General features: G+C 41.4%; 1 protein-coding gene across 1 annotated transcript; it reads right to left on the reverse strand.

The window, feature by feature from the left end:
* Positions 1-1,034: 1,034 nt before the first annotated feature.
* On the reverse strand, positions 1,035-15,108 carry pck2 (phosphoenolpyruvate carboxykinase 2 (mitochondrial)). Its single transcript, XM_080049961.1, has 11 exons — positions 14,812-15,108; positions 11,157-11,369; positions 10,884-11,068; positions 9,017-9,087; positions 8,695-8,830; positions 8,399-8,586; positions 8,094-8,256; positions 7,767-7,982; positions 5,708-5,845; positions 5,485-5,580; positions 1,035-2,303 (listed from the first exon to the last, which is right to left on the reverse strand). The coding sequence occupies exons 1-11, from the start codon at positions 14,841-14,843 to the stop codon at positions 1,834-1,836; spliced, it is 1,908 nt and encodes a 635-aa protein (XP_079906087.1). The 5' UTR covers positions 14,844-15,108; the 3' UTR covers positions 1,035-1,833.
* Between the last annotated feature and the right edge of the window lie 4,404 nt (positions 15,109-19,512).

Consider the following 19,512-nt stretch of genomic DNA (forward strand, 5'->3'; position numbering starts at 1 on the left):
TGGTTCAATTCTTATCTTTTTAACAGAACCTGTGTGGTCACCATCGGCAACCACTCTTCCTCGACAACCCAAATAGCCTATGGTGTAGGCTACATAGCCTACTGTATATGCTCCCACTCGGCCAAATCATCCAGCGGAACAACACAGATATAGGCTACCTCCCGCTGAGATCCAACGATCCGAGAAGCCTGGCTGCAGTTTTAGATCCGCGGGTGAGGCCCTTACTGTTCCAATGCCGAGGCTCAAGACTAGAGGTGATCGGGCCTTCTCCACCACCTCGGCTTTGGAACGACCTGCCCGTGGAGATAAGGCTGGCTGAATCAGTAACCTCTTTTAAATCACTTCTTAAAACACATTTTTATAAACTTGCTTTTACATGATGCCATCTATGTATTCTTATTATTCTCTTCCTCAATGTCTTTTTATCCTAGCACCTATTAATCTTGTTTGGTGTGTTGTGTGTGTAGCCTATATGAGTATTTATCTTTTTGTATGTGTTTTTTGATTAGTATGTATTTATTTGATTGTACTTGCTCATATGTATTTTGTTAAAGCACTTTGTAAACCATAGTTATTAAAGGTGCTATATAAATAAATATATTATTATTATTATAATATGAGTAATACAGAATGTGGTAACTGCTGTGTGGTTTAAAAGCTATTGCTGCCTCCGCCTGTGATGACATGAGTGAATGTGTTTAAATGACAAGGTTTGTCCGTGTGTGGCTGATCAAACAAAGCGGTGCATTGCCACATGTTGCCCTCTACCTTTGTTGAAAATAAGAGTATACAGTAGCTGCCCATTTAACTAAGTGTTAATGACTGCTTCGTTAATGCTTGATTAAAAAGAATTAACAAAGCGTTAACGGTTAATTAATGTACCCTTAATGTACCCTTATCGTAAAGTGTTTTACGAAATGTTTTTTTTATCTTGTGATTTTTCACCATTTTGAACAAGTCGTTTTGATCTCTTAACATTTTCTTACACATTTTGTATCCCTCTCCCACATTTCCATAATGACTTCAATAATGGACAATGTTTATTTATATTTATTCATTGCACTTTAATAAAAACCATGCCATACAACTTCTAAAAATACCTAATAATCTCAAATCGCATTTATTGGTCCATGTCACATGTTGTGTAAGAACATCAGCTGAAATCATACAATTTAATCACGAACATTACAAAAGTGGCAGGATGAATTAAGCATAGTAATCCTCAGCCCCACTGGAAATCTGCAACAATATTTTTAATAGTATATGGACTTCTGATATATATATTTTTAATATCGAGCTTGATTCAAAATAAGAAAGGCATTTCATGAGACTGTCAATAGTGTATTACAAGAGTTGGTGCTAAAATGGACTGACAACCATTTTATGAGTAAAAATGTTAAAGCTTTTATGTACCTTCTTAAGAAAAATCTTTGGGCTTTAGCCTGTAAACAGCCAAGACACTGAATTGGTAAATTGGTCTCAAAGGCACAATTGGGCTATGTTGATTAGTGTCATGCCAAATTGTGTGAGTGAACAGAGGTAGTGACGTTAGCTTCTCTACATGGCAAGGTTTTTTTTTTTTTTTTTTTACAACTTCACAGAAATCTTCACGGAAATCTAACCTTCGTGTTGAGTGAACCAATGATTGAACTTACCATGTCTACCTTTTGTCCACATATAACATGTTGTACCAGCGAAAACCTGGTTCAATCTTAAGTTCTCTGTGTACATACACCCAGCCAGTGACTCTAGTGATTGCACCCTAATGATCTAAATCCTGTGCCATCAGTGACTTCCTCCCTATTTCAGGATGGACTTCCTAACGCTATGGTTTTACTTGTGCACTCTGTCCTCCAGTGCCCTCAGCTCAGCCTCCACCTGAGCTGGCAGATCAGCTCCGACCTGCTGACTGAAGTAGGCTCTCAGCTCCTTGGTCTCCTTCTGCCAGAAAGGCGTGGGCACGTCGAACAGGGCGCCCATATCCACATTGCCGCTCAGACCTTTAGTGTCGATGGCGCCATCTTCTGGCACCAAGCCGATAATGCTCTTCTTGGCCGGGGCTTCCTCCCTCTCCCGGTTGCAGCGCTTGAAGATCCACTCCAGCACGCGGGCGTTCTCACCGAAGCCCGGCCAGAGGAAGGAGCCGTTGGCGGGGTCCTTTCTGAACCAGTTGACGTGGAAGATCTTGGGCAGGTGAGTGGGGGCCTTGCGCTTCTCCATGCTCAGCCAGTGAGAGAGGTAGTCGCCAAAATTGTAACCGAAGAACGGCCGCATGGCAAAGGGGTCGTGCATTATTTCCTTGCCTGAGGAAAAAAAATTTAATTATAATCAAGAATTGACTTTTAAGAGTAAGAGTAACTTCCTTATTCCCATTAATAGTCACATTTTATCCTAATTTTCAGGTTCAAATTTGTAATTTGGGTTTGTACTAGAAACTTTGTAGCAGTGTTTCCCCTAGAATTTTAGGCCCGGTGGTAAAAGCTGACCAAAAGTAACCGTATTATGGATGAACCTCTTTTGACAGCCCGCTACAAATTAGGGCATAGGGTTATGCCTTCACATTCGGTACGTTTGTACATTTTGTGTTTCCCTCAGGATTTTTTGAGACTGCTGGGGGAGAATGGACCTTCTAGTGGGGTCTTAGGGCATGCCCCTGCGGAAGAAAACATTTAACTTTTTAAAGTTAAATGCATCAATCTGGTAGCCTGGCATTCCCAGACCTGCCGCTAGGCGCTGGCAAATTAAATTTGCTGCGCGTGTTGGTCTGGACACGCTCCGTTGAAGCTTTATCAAGAAGACCAGAAATCTGGGCTCACGTTTCAATTGGTTCTATCTAATATGGGCGCGCCAGAGCCCTTTATATGGTGCTCTGGGGAGGACGTAACCGGATGACGACAGTGACGTGCATGCGACGTCGAAGCCGTGATAGTAAACATCAAATATGGCTGCGGATATGTTGTGTGAGTTTGAGACTGCTTTGGCCTCGATCCTTAACGATTTGGAAGACGGCACTCAAATCTTTCATTAGCAAGTAAGTGGAATGTTCTATTTTGCCGACCAACAACGGCAAACGTTTAATTTAACAGTTTAACAGCTGTTCGCTAAACGAAAGGGGCTTACGTCGCCTTGTGCATCGCTCTGATTGGTTGTAGTGCTATTCAACTGCGTGCAGTGGCATTTGAAATGCACGAGTAGGAGCCGCCCCTTGAGTTGAAAATTACTAATGATCGTGGCCAGACCCTCTATCGTTCAAGATATCAGGGTCTGGATTTCCAGGCTATCAATCTGGTGCACTTTTATTTTTATTTTTTTGCTCGGTAAACAGCTGTCATATATGTCCTGCCTAAAACAATTTTCTGCTTTGCTTAATTGACCAAACCCCATCATTCTTTTACTAGTCCGACATTAGTTCTGGAATGTGTGGCTAGCTTTCAGTATTCTTACTGTTACAATATGTGTTGTTATGGTAGTTTCAGAGTGAAACAAGTAAGTGGATCAGTTTACCCCACAGCTGAGGTAAAGTGAGCCACATGACAACTTTTTTTAAAACAATCATATTTTCACTGCCCTTTGTCTTGAAACAATTCTGCTAATGCCCATTTCTAGGAAACATCCTGAATTAATGGGAAATGTGTAAATTTGAGTGATAAATAATTTTAGCTCGCTTAGAGAGGAGCAAATGTAAAAAGTGGCTCAGATTATCCTGTTCTCCCCTATATATATATATATTAGTGGTGGGCCGTTATCGGCGTTAACGTGCTGCGTTAACGCAAAACTCTTATCGGCGATAAAAAAAATATCGCCGTTAATCTCTTATTCCACCTCCTGTTCGGCTCAGGGGAGATGGTTCCCTCCAGGGCCGATGGCTGTTCGCCGTCAGGGTGAACCCCCTTCCGTGTGTTCTCTGGTCGGGTAATAATAGCCGGGGGCCGTTGTTGACACTTGAGGAGCCTTTATTGCAGGAGCGAAGCTTCTCTCACACACCCGCCGCTCTCTCTCTCCATCACTTGCCCACGACACACACCACCTGGCTGCAGGATCGCTAATGTAACACTCAGCGCCAAACCCCCTTCACAAATCTGTCTATTCAATGTTTACTTATGAATGTATCCATGTACGTAACTCTGACATGTACATAACTTAATTTATTGTTAATAATATGGTCTGTTTATAAATTCGGCATATGATTAAAGCATCTAAACGCCCGTAATCATGTTAAACGTTTACTGTTTTTAAGTTATTAATGCCACTCGCTCCCGCAGATACACAGCAGAGGGAGGTCTTATATTCAGCCATTGCTAAAGGGAGTGCTGTATTATGGAACGGCCGCTGTGGTACGAAATTCCAGTCTCAACAATGTTTCCTACACGAAATTATAACTCTAGCGTCTACAGCCCGTTGTTTTCATGTAGTGTAACTTGTGTAATGTGTTACATTATTCAGCTGTTGCCGTGATGTCGGCTAACGCTGATGCTAATGATAACTAGCTCTCCGTCGCACAATAGACTGTAGGGTGGTGTTGCAGCCAGCTGTTAGGTGAAGCGCTGTCCCACAGGTAAAAGCCATGGACCTATAAAGCCTGTCCAATATTCACTCTAGTCCAGCTTCTTGAAAAGTTTATAAGGACTTTATTATTTATGTAAAAATTATATTTAATGTTTCACTTGAAGCACAAAAGTAATGGCTTTATTTTCTGTTATAGCCTATAGCCTACCCAACAAATTAGTTTTTTCGTTTTTTTTAAGCACAAAAAACAGTGCAATGTTGTGATTTTTAGCCTTATATCTGATTAAATTGTTAGAATATTATTTGTTCGCAATAATTAGACACTCGTTCTGATGACGAAATGAAAGCCACCTGGCTTGAGAAACACGTTCTCAAAGACTTACTTTGAGTCATTATTTAGGGAGCACACACATATTATGAATGAATTCAAATGAGCCATTTTAATCTAGATTAATCTAGATTAATTCCAAAATTAATCTAGATTAATCTAGATTAAAAAAATTAATCTATGCCCACCTCTAATATATATATATATATATATATATATATATATTTTTTTTTTATATAATGGTAGGGGAAACACTGTTTGTAGTGTCCAAAACCAACCGTTTTTGTTTCTCACAGTCTCATTGCGGAAACGCTCCGTTATAGAGGCAGTCTTTTTAAGCCCCACCTTCTATAAAGCCCAGTTTGCTCTGATTGACCCTGAATCTAACTGCCTGTTTGAATCCAACTGGCAGTTAGATTAGATACTTAAACCACACCGGGGAACCCATACTAATGTTGAAAACCATAAAAAAGGGAATTTGCATAATAGGTGACCTTTAAGACACCTCTTCAACAGGACACCACTGATGTCTGATGTATTACAGGTGAATTATAAATAGTTACTATAAGAGACCATCCAATCAAGTCATTTTTTCAGAGCTGTAAATCAATACAAATGTACTGACAGGACATTCAGGTGTCACTTTGTACCTTTATGCTCAGCAGCTGCCGTGGCCTCAGACCTCATGGAGGCTCCAACAAAGACTCCATGTTGCCAGTTGAAAGACTCGTAGACCAGAGGAACTCCTGACAACGTCCACATTTCATCATGTTTATTGCAAAAGTAATATGTTGATATGTAATGCAAATGCGGTTTGTGTGAAACTATTTAGAGAAAAACTCTTGGTGTGTGATAAATAAAAGCAATACCAACCTTCCGGCCTCCTGCCACCGAAGATAATGGCATCAATGGGAACGCCCTCGTCGCTCTCCCACTGGGGGTCAATGATGGGACACTGAGCCGCCGGGGTGCAGAAGCGTGAATTGGGGTGGGCACACGGAGTGGAGCTTCCTTTTGACAAAGAGGAAACAACTGTTTATGCAACCTTCAATTCTTTGTAAACATCTACACCACGGTTCCTACTGCGTCTGATCTTTAGATCACTCCATTTCTAAGGATTACATTGATTTGTCATACTCCGTATGTTAAGATATACAGTCCCCTCCATAAGTATCGGAACAGTGAGGCCAATTCCTTTATTTTTGCTGTAGACTGGAAACATTTGGGTTTGACACCAAAATATGAATATGAGACAATAGATCAACATTTAAGCTTTCATTTCCAGGTATTCACATCTGGATCTGATACACAACTGAGAAGATAGCATTTTTTGTAAAGGAACACCGCATTTTTAGGTGAGCAAAAGTATTGGAACAGATAGACTTAAAGTAAATTAAAGTGAATAAGACTTAATATTTTGTTGCAAATCCTTCGTTTGCAATAACTGCATCAAGCCTGTGACCCATTGACATAAAAAAAAACTTTTGCATTCTTCTTTTGTGATGCTTTTCCAGGCTTTTACCGCAGCCTCATTCAGTTGCTGTTTGTTTTGGGGGGTTACACCCTTCGGTCTCCTCTTTAGCAGGTAAAATGCATGCTCTATAGGGTTTAAGTCTGGAGATTGACTTGGCCAGTCCAACACTTTCCATTTCTTGCCCCATATGAACTCCTTTGTTGTTTTTGCAGTTTTTTAGGGTCATTACCTTGCTGCATAATGAAGGATCTTCCAATCAGTTTGGTTGCATCTTTCTTTAAATTGGCAGACAGAATGTTTCTGTAGACTTCTAAGTTAATTTAGCTGCTGCCATCATGTGTTACTGTGTTGTTGTCAAGATGAACCTTTACCAAAGTGATGGAAAGGCTAAAGTTTGGAGAAAGAAAGGATCTGCTCATGACCCCAAGCATACAAGCTCATCTGTGAAACACGGTGGAGGCAATGTCATGGCTTGGGCTTGCATGGCTTCTTCTCGGATGGGCTCATTGATCTTCATTGATGATGTAACACATGATGGCAACAGCTAAATGAACTCAGAAGTTTACACAAACATTTTGTCTGCCAATTTAAAGAAAGATGCAACCAAACTGATTGGAAGATCCTTCATAATGCAGCAAGATAATGACCCAAAACACACCGCAAAAACAACAAAGGAGTTAATCAGGGTCAAGAAATGGAAGGTTTTAGAATAGTCAAGTCAATCTCCAGACTTAAACCCTATAGAGCAAGCATTTTACCTGCTAAAGAGGAGACTGAAGAGAGTAAACAAACAGCAACTGAATAAGGCTGCGGTGAAAGCCTGGAAAAGCATCAAAAAGGAGGATTCAAAAGTTTTGTGATGTCAATGGGTCACAGGCTTGATGCAGTTGTTGCAAGCGAAGGCTTTGCAACAAAATATTAAGTCTTATTCACTTTAATTTATTTTAAGTCTATCTGTTCCAATACTTTTGCTCACCGAAAAATGTGGTGTTCCTTTACAAATAATGCTATCTTCTCAGCTGTGTATCAGATCCAGATGTGAATACCTGGAAATGAAAGCTGAAATGTTGATCTATTGTCTCATATTCATATTTTGGTGTCAAACCCAAATGTTTCCAGTCTACAGCAAAAATAAAGGAATTGGCCTCACTGTTCCGATACTTATGGAGGGGACTGTATATTCAAAAGACAGAAAGTCTGCAATGAAAGTGATGGTGGTTCTACAATGTGTAATTTACTACTTTTAATTTCCACATACAGCAGACCTGCTGTACTGCAGTGAGTTCCAATGTCCAGGCTCCAAGGCCTTTTTATAATCACAACATCAGGGAAGATAACTGTGTTGGCTGAGAAACAAACCTGATTAAACCCCAAATTAGTTTAATAAATATGAATATTCATTAGAGTCTACACGATAAATACAAATCATCTTTTTTTCTAGAGCTGCTGGGCTGATACCTTTCTTCCAGGTGTTGCCGTGCCAGTCTGTTAGAGACACGCCAGCAGCAGGAGGCTCAAGCCCCTCCCACCACACTCCTCCATCGCTGGTCTCCCCGACGTTGGTGAACACGGTGTTACTGGCGATGGTTGCCATGGCGTTCGGGTTGGTCTTGTCTGAGGTGCCGGGAGCCACACCAAAGAAGCCGTTCTCTGGATTGATGGCTCTCAGTTTACCTGCAGAGACAGGTGTGTCGTGTAAGTTACGCGCAAATCTGCCACGCTACCAATGGAGTAACAGTGTGACTGCATGTGTGTGTGTGAGCAATCCTCCTCATCCCTTCTCACCTTGGCTGTCGAACTTCATCCACGCAATGTCGTCTCCCACACACTCAACCTTCCAGCCTGGCAGAGATGGTTTCATCATGGCCAAGTTGGTTTTACCACAGGCACTGGGGAAGGCCGCGGCTACGTAGCGCTTCACTCCCTGAGGGTTGGTGATACCCAGGATCTGAGGAGCGGAGAGAGAGAGAGAGAGAGAGAGAGAGAGAGAGAGAGAGAGAGAGAGAGAGAGAGAGAGAGAGAGTGGTGACCTCTTAAGTTCTCCAGCTTTATTTGGTGGCGGGTTTTAGGCAGCAATGTCACAAACTCACCAGCATGTGTTCGGCCAGCCAGCCTTCATCTTTGGCAATGCGGGAAGCAATGCGGAGGGCGAAGCACTTCTTCCCCAAGAGAGAGTTTCCTCCATAGCCACTGCCGAAGGACATGATCTGCCTCATGTCGGGGAGGTGAGATATCAGCACCTTCTGTGGGTTACAAGGCCACGAGTTGATCAGAGGGGCTGGAGAGAAATGGACAGACCAGAGAGAGAGAGAAAGAGGGGATTTTTAAGATCTTTTAAGCAATACAAAAGCACAAGTAACTTATTTCAGTCATTTGGAAATTGTACCTTTGAGTGGTAAAGGTCGCCCCACAGTGTGCTGACAGCGGACAAACTCCGCTCCTTCGGCCAGTCTGTTCAGGACAGGAGTGCCCATGCGTGTCATGATGCCCATGCTGGCCACAACGTACGGTGAGTCTGTAACCTGGAAAAACAACAAAATGTTTATCACCTTGATATACAACCCAAGTAATTATCAAAAAGTACAGCAGCATTCATTATGATATACTGGATGATTAATGACAGCAAAGAAGCACAGCACAGCAGAATGTATAGCTTTATTGCACACTTTTCTGTCAGTATCAAGTGTCAAGAGGAGCACGTATCTTACCTGGACACCATATTTACTCAGACTAGAGCCTACAGGTCCCATGCTGAAGGGAATCACATACATGGTCCGACCTAAAGAGAGGACACACAGAAGCAGAAACAAAACATTAACACGTTTTTTTTAAACAACCACACCTCAACATTATTCACCACAAATATTGACAATTAGGTTGTATTTGACTGGAGATATACCCCGTGGAGTCTTTAACTACTTGTAATCCTATTCAGGGACATAGGGGACGTTTTCCATGCTGATCCACATTTGGTGGAAGTAACGTGCATAGCAAAATGTGGTGGAGTCACCACCACATCAGCTATAAGATTAAAGATAACAATTATGGAGATGAATATATGAGGATATTATTAATAATAATAATAATAATAATAATTGATAGGATTTATATAGCGCTTTATTGCCTAGGCACTCAAAGATGCTTTACAGGGTTCCAGGTTCAATTCGTTCACACACAGTCATGTGTCATACCGGTGGTGGTAAACTACGAGAGTAGCCACAGCTGCCCTGGGGCAGGCTGACTATTAAGCCCCTATCTCACTGGGCTGCGACTGTTTGCGACAAGTTGGAGACTGCATTCACGAGGGAGTCTCTATACTGTCTCCAAACGTTCGCGGAGGTCTCAATTTCCTCGCATGAGTCGTAGAGCCGCGAAGTCCTGTCGCATGAATTTTGAACATGTTCAAAAAAAGTGTCTAGTCTCAAAATAGTCTCAGAGTGGTCACATGTGTTTCAAACGCGTTGCAAACCCTTCTCAATTTAGTCTCCGTGAGTCAGAAAGTGCGAGCAATGTCAGACAACTTTGCGAGGGTCTGGCGACATATGAAACTAAATTGTGACTGATTTGAGACAAAAATGAGACTGACATTCCGTTCGTGCGACGCTCGCCAGACGTTCGCAAGACATAAATGCTACCTCCTGGCAAGTGTTGGGCAGGACATTCGCAAACGTGTCGTGAGGAACCAACTCAGTGAGACTGCAAGTGAAAATTGTCGCTAATTCGCATATTTTGTCGCAATTTTGTGTCTCCAACTTGTCGCAAACAGTCGCAGTGAGATAGGGGCTTAAGGAGTAGTTTGTGGAGGTTTGGTTTCCATTCTTGGCGTGAACAACATGTTCCATCCTTGAAGTGATAAAAAGGGGAGCTGAAAGAAAAGATTAACCTGTCTGCAACAATGTACCATTGCTACCATTCTAAGTTAGCTACAGGAAGCCAGTGCAAAAGGTCTTTTCACAAGCTCAAGAGTCTAAACAGATATTTAACAGATGAATTACAACCGATATTAAATCTCTAAAATTATTATTTTTTGCTATAAAAACAACAAACCAACAATGGCTGTAAAAAGAAATGCGGAACTTGTTAGACCTTAAGAATTCCCACGATGTGTTTCATCTGGAAAAACTGAATGTTAAACATTACCATTATTAGTTTAGAAGAAAACCCAACAAGGCAGCTTTAACAGAGTTTTGTGACCTCTGCTGTTTTGCATTTTTATGCAACCACATTGATTCGTTTGGGACGTCTGATGTTTGTATTTGTAGTGACACTTTCACCTAAACACATTTTGTCAAGCAACTGTTTAGCAGTCACTCACCACACCCTAAAATGTAAATCTTGTCTATGCTGACATCCATTGGTTTAACTTCTCACCCCACTGCAGTGAAATATTGGTCTACACCAAGATTCCATTGACATCACTGGTGGGTGTGGTTACAGTTGCAATAAAGCATACTTCATTTTTATTTAATTTTTCAAGATTAAAATGCCACCATTCATAAAGTTCACCTTAAAAAGTTAAAGTTTAAACAAACCTCTCCTGGCATCAAATATTTCATAACTAAGGTAACACTGTACCCGTCATGCAGCCGGGGAAACGCTCCTCTCTGGCTTTCTGCCAGTCGGACTCGCTCATCCAGCTGCCCAGCTGGCTCTTAACTCCTTCGGCAGGGATAGGGACGGTGTCCCTCTGGCTCTTGGTCACAATCACAGTCTTGCTTTCAACGCGGGCCACGTCCTTTGGATCCGTACGTGCCAACCAACTAAAAAAAAAAGATCAGGAATCAGAGCTTGATGCAGACAAACTGAGAAACTTCAGAAGATAATTGAATAGAGGCAATTATCCCTTACCAGTTCTGATATTTGGGAAGCCTCTTGACCATCCCATCCCTCTCCAGACATGCCAGGATGTTGGCTGCTTCCTCCGGCGTGCCCGTCACCACATGGACTCCGCTGGGCTTACACTCGTCCACTGCTCCCTTCACAAACTCAGCCACCGCCGGAGGCAGCAAGGGGATGGAGGCCAGGGACCGAACCCCGACACTGGCCCCAACACCACCATGTCTAAAACAGAAGGGGAACTTAAATGATCGACCCCTTTTCTCACCCTTTTACCTCCTTGAAATTCCATCTACACCAATTGGACATACAGTAAATCATAACCATGCGTTTCATCTTTTGAGATGCCAAGTAGAAGGACAGTATTCTTTGGGCCTGTCAAGTGTAGGATATTGGCATCACTAGTTGCTTTTCGCCACTAACACAATCATCTTTATGTCCAAAGGGATATACGTAATCCGTGAACTGATATGAAGCAGACGTCACTCAAGAGGGAATTGGTTATCATTTAAGACGCCAGTTGGCCGTGACACATGTTATAAATAGAACTGACACTTATGATGTAGACAACCTTTACAAAAGTAACTAAATCTTCTAGCCGTGGTGTGGAATGCATTCCTGTGCCAAGGCAGCATCCTGCTAGACTTGCCACACTAGGTTCCTACAATAATAGAGACACATAAAAACAGTCTTGTGATCTATCAGACGTAATGCAGTGGCCTACTATTTGTACATTGGTAATATTCCCTCACCTGACGCTGCTCACTTCCCTCCCTCTGCATTGTTACATTTCCAGAAAGACTTCTTTAGCAATATATCAGGAGTCAGAAAACAGTAGAGTTGTATGGGAGAAAATGAGCAAAAGCGCACTGTTATTGGTGCTATTTCATCTTTTATACCAATTGATTTTTAAGTCACTGAAGAACATGAGCTTTATGTGACAAAGTAGAGATAATGAGATGCCTTTGCTGCCCTGTGGCAGTTATGCTACCTGTAGCAACCTGAGAGCCTCAAACATATGTCAAATGTTCGAGGGGGCCATTGTTTGTTAGTGGCATGATATTCACAAACACAAGTCACTGAGAGGGCTGCAGCTATGCAAACTGTTTAAACACTAGCCTGTCACTCTATGTGTGTATGTGTGTGTGCCCTCTCTGTCCCTAGCAATGGAATGACAATGGAATAGGCTATGTGGGTATGTTCTTTGTTTTCGGTCCGTGGACAGTGTGTATTACCCCAGATGACCTCTTTATAAATATGCTCGTAAATAATCCTGTATCCTCAAATGAGGAACAAGGAAGAAGAACACTTTAACATAAGTAGTCTAAAACTACTTCAACCTAAAGTTGACAAACAGGCTCACTGCTTTCAAAAATCAGCGGCTAATTTGACTGGGAATATAAATCATGTCTTCTACAATGACAGAGTTGTCCCCTCCAGTGTTCTCAATTAAGGGTGTCATTATACATGCAACAACACACACGTACACACACAAGTAAATCCAGTCGGAGTGTAAAACGGGCATGAGCAGGAGGCATGCTGAAAGGCTCAAGGCTCACAGTGAGTAAGAGATAACATGTTAGTTGACAGTGAAGGGGCAAAGAGCTGACAACAGTAGAACAGTCTAATGCCAGCCTCAGGGTTCAAACTCCCTCCAGATACGTGACTGTACCATGCCAGCTGTTTAACCATTGATGTAGGAGCAATTAATTATGGACAGACTCCATACAGCCAGAGAGGCATATTTTAAAAGGTGGAGTCAGCGATTCTGCGCTTGTTGTCAAAATCAGTGAATATCTCCTCAATATTCACTACCTGTCCGCACTGTGTGTGCGCTGAAAAATAGAATCTGGTGTTAATACACAGCCTAAGCTCTGTAGACTGGATGTAAACAAAGGGGATGTAAACAAGGAGGCCCACCCACTGAAAAGAAGAGACACAATCACTACTCAGGACTGAATAAAAGTAGCCTACACTCCCAACTGTTTTTTTTAAGACTATTTGCATTCACAATTAAAAATACCCCAAAAGAAAGATCCTTGAATTTAGCATCAGTCACAGATTATCTGGAGGGGAACAATGAGAACAATAGTGTTACTGTAGAACACTCAAGATGGTATTTTAGACACAAGAAGACCAACAAATAAAAGGCCCTTTGTCAGTCTTATTTGTGACATTACATGAACCAGTCTACTTTAATCAGCCCCGACCAAATTAAATCAATTACATATGCTTCCAATCATCCACCAGGTCATGCTACTAATTACGGTAACCACTCGAGTGGTGCAGAATATTACCTCAGGAAAACGGAAGGAGAGGATATGACGAAATTTGAAATTAATGAACAGAAAGTTATTATTTAGTTGCAAGACGTGACAAAAAGATAAAAGCAGGGGGCGCCCTTAGCTCAGTTGGTAGGGCGTCCCCCCCATGGGCCTCGGCCAGCAGCGGACCCGGGTTCGATTCCAGCCTGCGGTCGTTCTCTGCATGTCACTCCCCTCTCTGCCCCATTTCAACTCTGTCTCTACACTATCAATAAAGCATAAAAATGCCAAAAATATCTTTAAAAAAAGGTAAAAGCAGCAGGATAGATTAGCAGCTTTGTTCATGCTTCTTTGCATTGAAAAAAGCTGCATTCTGCAAAAAAATCCTGAGCTACATGTGGGTGACCTTTGACCCCTATTTCCCCACAGTCATTCATCCTCCAATGCCTTTGTCTTTCACCTCCCCATCCCCCACACCTGATGTGGACAAGCATTTGACAACATTAGCAGAGATTGATCCAGACAATTCGGAAGCATTGAAACAGGGACTTTATGCAGAGGGCGAAGTGAGGAATGTGGAGGAACACATAACCCTGATATCCAGTCTATAGCTTCCAGGGGAGCAACTTTTCCTCCAAAATCAGCAAGCCAATCATCACACAGCACAGGCAGACACGCCTACACACTCATGGATCCTGTTCAATAGCCTGTTCAGGGCAGAGTACACACACACATGAAGTAGTGCCACTTGGAACATGCACACGTGCTGCAGACATTATCCACACAGTGGGCACAGCGAGTACACAAGGTGAAAATACAAAGAACATGCTCCACGACACACAGGCAAATAGAGGAGCGATCGATCCCGCCATTAACAGTCAGTCAGTGAAGTACAAACAAAATGCATAGGGACATGGGCCTCTTAGTGGCATGCCCCCTACGATGGTGTCAGTCACTCACATGCCATCTTAATGATAAATTGACAAGAAAGCAACACGCAATGCAATAGAGTGCTCACAGAGTCCCTGTGTGATGGGGTGTCATCACAACGCCTGAAGGGGAAAAGTGGTGAAGAGAAGGAATGCAGAGAAAGTCGGTTTAAAAGAAGAACAAGTGTTGTATCCTCTGAGATCAAGTCTGACAGTAACTTACAGACAACGAAGACTAATCACAAGCTCACACTTTTTTTTATATTCTTGAAAAAGCGCGATAGCCTAGCCTACATGATGTACTAAAAAAGGGCGTTCTAACTCAGAAAACATTGACATGATACATTTAAGTATACGCACTAGACCTAGCCTATTAAAGCTACCAAAATAATAACCGTCTACTGAACCTTGTAATCTCACCAAACATTCCCGTAAGTATATGAAATATGTGAAACACGAAAAAAAAAAACTCACCTTCGTAAGACACCCAGCAACAGGCACGACATCTTCGGAGCAGAAACGATAGTATCTTATAAAAAAGGACAAAGTGTGAAAAGGCACATTGAAGTGAGCTGGAGAGAGAAGCGTTGTGCTAAAGCTGCTCGTAGCAATGTCTGTGCTCTGAGGGGACCTTGCACTTTGCTCAACATGTACATACACCCGGTGACGCTTTGATGTTACCAGTGTACTGGACGCCAACCGAAAGACCGACTCGGCTGCGTGTCCCTCCCGGATGATGCAAGTTTCAAGAGATCCTGCACGTTCGCGCAAAAACACTCAAGTGCCCCTGACTGCAGATCGAGGAGGGGCTTAGATTAGCCTAAATTTAAGCCCCTCCTCGTTCTGCGAGCTGGCTGCAGTCAGGAAAACACAGGCGCGTGGAGCAACAACCCGGAAACACAAGCGAGGGCTGGGAACAAGATCTCAACCCCATGATCTCAACGGGTGACATGCATGGTGACATGCTACTGTGAACACACCAACACACACACCTTCAAGTTACATGAAGTGTGTGTTATAGCAGCCTACTATATGCTACTATGGTTGTGTACATACCAGGCCTATGCCACAAGTGGGTATCAACATAATCCAAGTTTGCTTTTGGTTTTTGTAGGAAGATTACTTCCAATGTTCTTATAATCCATGAAACTGATCTGAAGGCTACTTTGTAGAAGCCTATAGGCTCAACTCTCAAATGCAATGGCTACTGAAAACAAAAGTATATCTTAAAAACAATGTTGTAAGCCTATTTCTTATTCCTGCACATTACCTTTAGCCTACATATTTCTCAATAATGAAAGATATATTTGGTGCAATGCAGGCTATTGTTTTCTGCCTTGCCTCTTTGGCCCAGGTGTGACATGACCTGCAAAATTGAAACTTGACAGGCTACTTTCTGATCAAGCTCCATACAAGGTTTGTAAGCCTAAGGCCCGAGAAAGTTTGTAATGACATTGTCCAGATCATTTCCCCAATATTTTAGACTAGAAAAGGTGACCTGTAGCCTACCATGCCTGTCATTTAACCATTGATGTGGGATTCCTTAATTGTGTAAAAACTAGAGTTTGTGCTGAACATGCACGCTCGACATACAGCAAGAGACAGATTAGCATAGTAATGTTTATATTCATTTGACAATACTTTGGATTTCACACTCAATTTGGGGATAGGTGGTAGTTGATAGTCAGCCAGGATGCAAGTGTGGACTTTTTTTTGCCCTGGGCTTTTCCTTTCAGGCTACTTAAAGGCTATCTTGACGGTGGTTGTTGGTTGACGTGGAGGTTGTTCCATATGGTTGTTTCCTTGTATGCAGCCAGTTAGGAACACCTGCAGAATCTACTCAGGGCTGAAAAAGGCAGACTTTACTCCCAACTGCATTCCACGTCCACATTATCTTGTGGTACATGTTTTTCTTATTACGGATATAAATCACGGATGCAAAGTATTATCTTCTGCCTTGCTTGTTTGTTGTGGCAAGCAAAACTGAATCCTGATACTTTTAGTTCTTGGAACTGATCAAGTTCCATACAAAGTTTGTAACTCAGGCACTGAAAAAGTTTAATATGATAACATTGTCCGAATAATTTCCCCAAACTTAAATACTTGATGAATCTGTTTTACAGGCTGATAAGCGCTCTTCACGAGGAATACACTGAACCTACGTAATTAGCACAACATGTCCTTTATTTGTTCTTATGCATGTAGTAAAGTTAATATATTTTGAGTTTATGAATGTTTTCAATGAGGTTACAAAGAATGAAACCTTCCCAAAAAAAGTGAATTGGAGGGTTAAGTGACAAAATGCAAGTAAGGTTAGGGGTTGACAGCTTATTTAATGGTGTGAACCTTTAACTTTCCATGCAGCAGTTTCAAGGTATAGGCCTACATTAGTAATATTTGAACTATAAATAAAAAGCTAAGTTAAGTTATCAGTTATCAGTGTGTATGTTGGGCTTGAGTAACAATTATTTTAGTTATCTTTTTATCTTCATTACAATTATTCTTGATTATTCGATGAGTGACTCATCATGTTAGTGACAAATGCCTTTCGCAATATCCCATCGCCCAAGCTGACATTTTAGGTGTTTGCGTTACTGTTTGAAAAACATGCAAACACTTTTAGAGACATAGGCTTCAGTTTCCTATCTCAAGGACAAATACAATGAGAAAGAAAAGAAAACAGACTAAAAAAAAAGTGGAAAAATCTTCCCTTTCTTGAACTCCAAGAAAAATAAAAATTTGGGAAAAAAATTGCCATCCAAAGACTGTGAGAATGCCCACTGAGGCTTTATAGTAAATATTGCCAGATATTGTTGTTGTTATTATGACTTTTACAACATTGATAAGCTTATTTTAATTAGTGAAATTGTTCTGACTGTGAAGCATGAGCCAGCAGGAGGCTTAAACTGTACATGGCGATCAAGATCAAGGGCATCAAAAAGTGAGTGTCTGGGTGAGGTGTTCACAGACATATGCACACACACACACACACACACACGGGAGCTGAGAGAGAGATACGGGTAATAAAGTGGGTGTGGTTGGACATAGGTAGAAACAGTATAGACAAGGTAAAGGGATACACAACAGTCCACCATGTCTGGTCAAACTTCAGCTATACTGTCTCACGTTCCCTGATAGGACCTGCAGAGTCAGCAGCCCACCAATGAGGCACGCAAAGCACATGTACACGCACACATTCACTATGAATGAATGCATACAAGCTGTACGTCCACAACTGCAGGCCACGGTTATGAAAGGGAACATTCAGAAAATGCTGCAACTGCCGAAAACAAAAAGAATCCATTACAAGCTGCAACCTTTCTACTCTTAAATGATTTAATTGTGACAGGTTAATTATTTGTTTTATTTTAGTGTACACAGGAGTGGCTATTAGACATCTTATTTGTCTTTGAAACGCAAAAGTTGCTGGTCACACATCTGCAGTCATTGAAAATATTCTGTGTCTATTCATTGAGTTCAAATAGGGTTAGCATGTTACTGTGGAGGCAGATGATGAAACTCTTGTGAACACATGAACACTGCAGTACAAGGAGATCATTTACTGACATGGCCACGAAATCCTGAAGCTCTCATCTGTCGCTGCCTGACTTTTGTTCAGGTGCCCGACCTTTGTCCTGAATACCTCTGTTAAGTTTTAATCACTCACTCAATCAAATTTAGAGAATCAATAGCTAATGATGCTCACACTGTAAACAAGTGCAACCTTCACCCTTTGGATCCAAGCTCCAGTAATAGCTCATACCCGATTGTGATTAACTGTATGGTGTGATTCACGCCGACGTTCAGACATATATTAAAAAGACGAATGCAGCAGTCCTGAAAATGATATTGGTAATTATCTTGTATTATAAGGCTATACATATATGGTCGCATAGAGTATGCGGGGTCTGTTAGTCTCCTGATCTGATTAGACATGATGGCTTTACTCGTTTGACTCCTAATCTGTTACAACATAGAGCCTGTTGACGTAATAATGGTAGCATGTAACAGTGCAGATGACCATGACCGTGTTTACAAAGGGAGGCTCTGACGTCCTTTCTGTCCACTCAGGATTTGTTTTAGGTTTGAACCAGACTGGGTCACCCCCGGCTCTGTCCACACAGCTCCTGATGAAAGGGCCCATGTGACAGCAGATGTACCATAGCAGCAAATAGAATAGTGGTCTCAATAGCAGCCACACTTTGGCTTCAGGTTCGTAGCAAGCTAAATGCTGTGTTCAGTCAAGTGTCAGTGAATGATGGATTCTTGCACCCTTTGATATACAGTATAATGGCTGTATGAATCATTAACATGTGATCTGATAAAAACAAAAAACACAGCATATGACACAGGTTTCACAGGTTTACTCTGGTGCTGTTAATCATTATCTGTTGTCTGTAGTTTGATACAGAGCACTTTGACTTACTCTGCAGCGGCGCCCTCTAGTGGACACGGACTGAACAGGACGTTTGAATAAATGTTTCCTAAACTGGCTATAATAATTTCCATTCATAGATGTAAACCATGTAATAACAGAATTTTTTTATAAATCATTCAATAAACAGAACATAATTTTTATTTAATATTGTATTTGTATTGTGTGTTTATTTAAGATCTACATTTTAAATTTGTATTTAATTTTTATTTTGTAAATTAGCACTAAAAAAAGCAAGTTTGTGATTGGATTTGTAACGTTTTTTAGTTATTGTTTTTTTTACATTTCTTATTACATCTTGAGAGTACTGGTAGTATAATTAGTCGTTTATTTTGGTGTTAGCCCTATGACATGAATTTCTGTTTTAGTTTATGGTGTAAAAACAATGATCATTGCTACCAACTAATACATATGAACTATAAGAATTACAATATTATTTTGTATTATTGTGAATAGGCTCATAATAATTAGGCTATTTGAAAAAAAAACATTAATTTCACTTTCATTCCGAGGGACTGCCTTGAGTCTTCTTTTGGAGGAAACCGTTTCCTTCCCCCTTAAAAGAAGGGCTATGGATTCACTTTTTAACATAACATAGATAGCAGCAACCTGAATAGCATGCCATTTAGATGCTGGTAAAACTCGCTGTGGTTGTTGGGGCATGTTTCAGACACCCATTTTCTCTGAAGGCTGGAATATTTTTTCAGCATTGGAGTGGTCCACTGGCGAACTACATGTGC

The sequence above is a fragment of the Ammodytes marinus genome (assembly GCF_949987685.1).
Source record: "Ammodytes marinus genome assembly, chromosome: 21".
Lineage (NCBI taxonomy): Eukaryota > Metazoa > Chordata > Actinopteri > Uranoscopiformes > Ammodytidae > Ammodytes > Ammodytes marinus.

Excerpts from the sequence above, each read along its gene's own strand:
- pck2 (XM_080049961.1), bottom strand. The coding sequence starts at position 14,843 with ATGTCGTGCCTGTTGCTGGGTGTCTTACGAAG. Across the intron at positions 11,370-14,811 it reads TTGCTGGGTGTCTTACGAAG|ACATGGTGGTGTTGGGGCCA; the intron begins GTGAGTTTTTTT and ends CTTCTGTTTTAG. Across the intron at positions 8,831-9,016 it reads TGAGTAAATATGGTGTCCAG|GTTACAGACTCACCGTACGT; the intron begins GTAAGATACGTG and ends TTGTTTTTCCAG.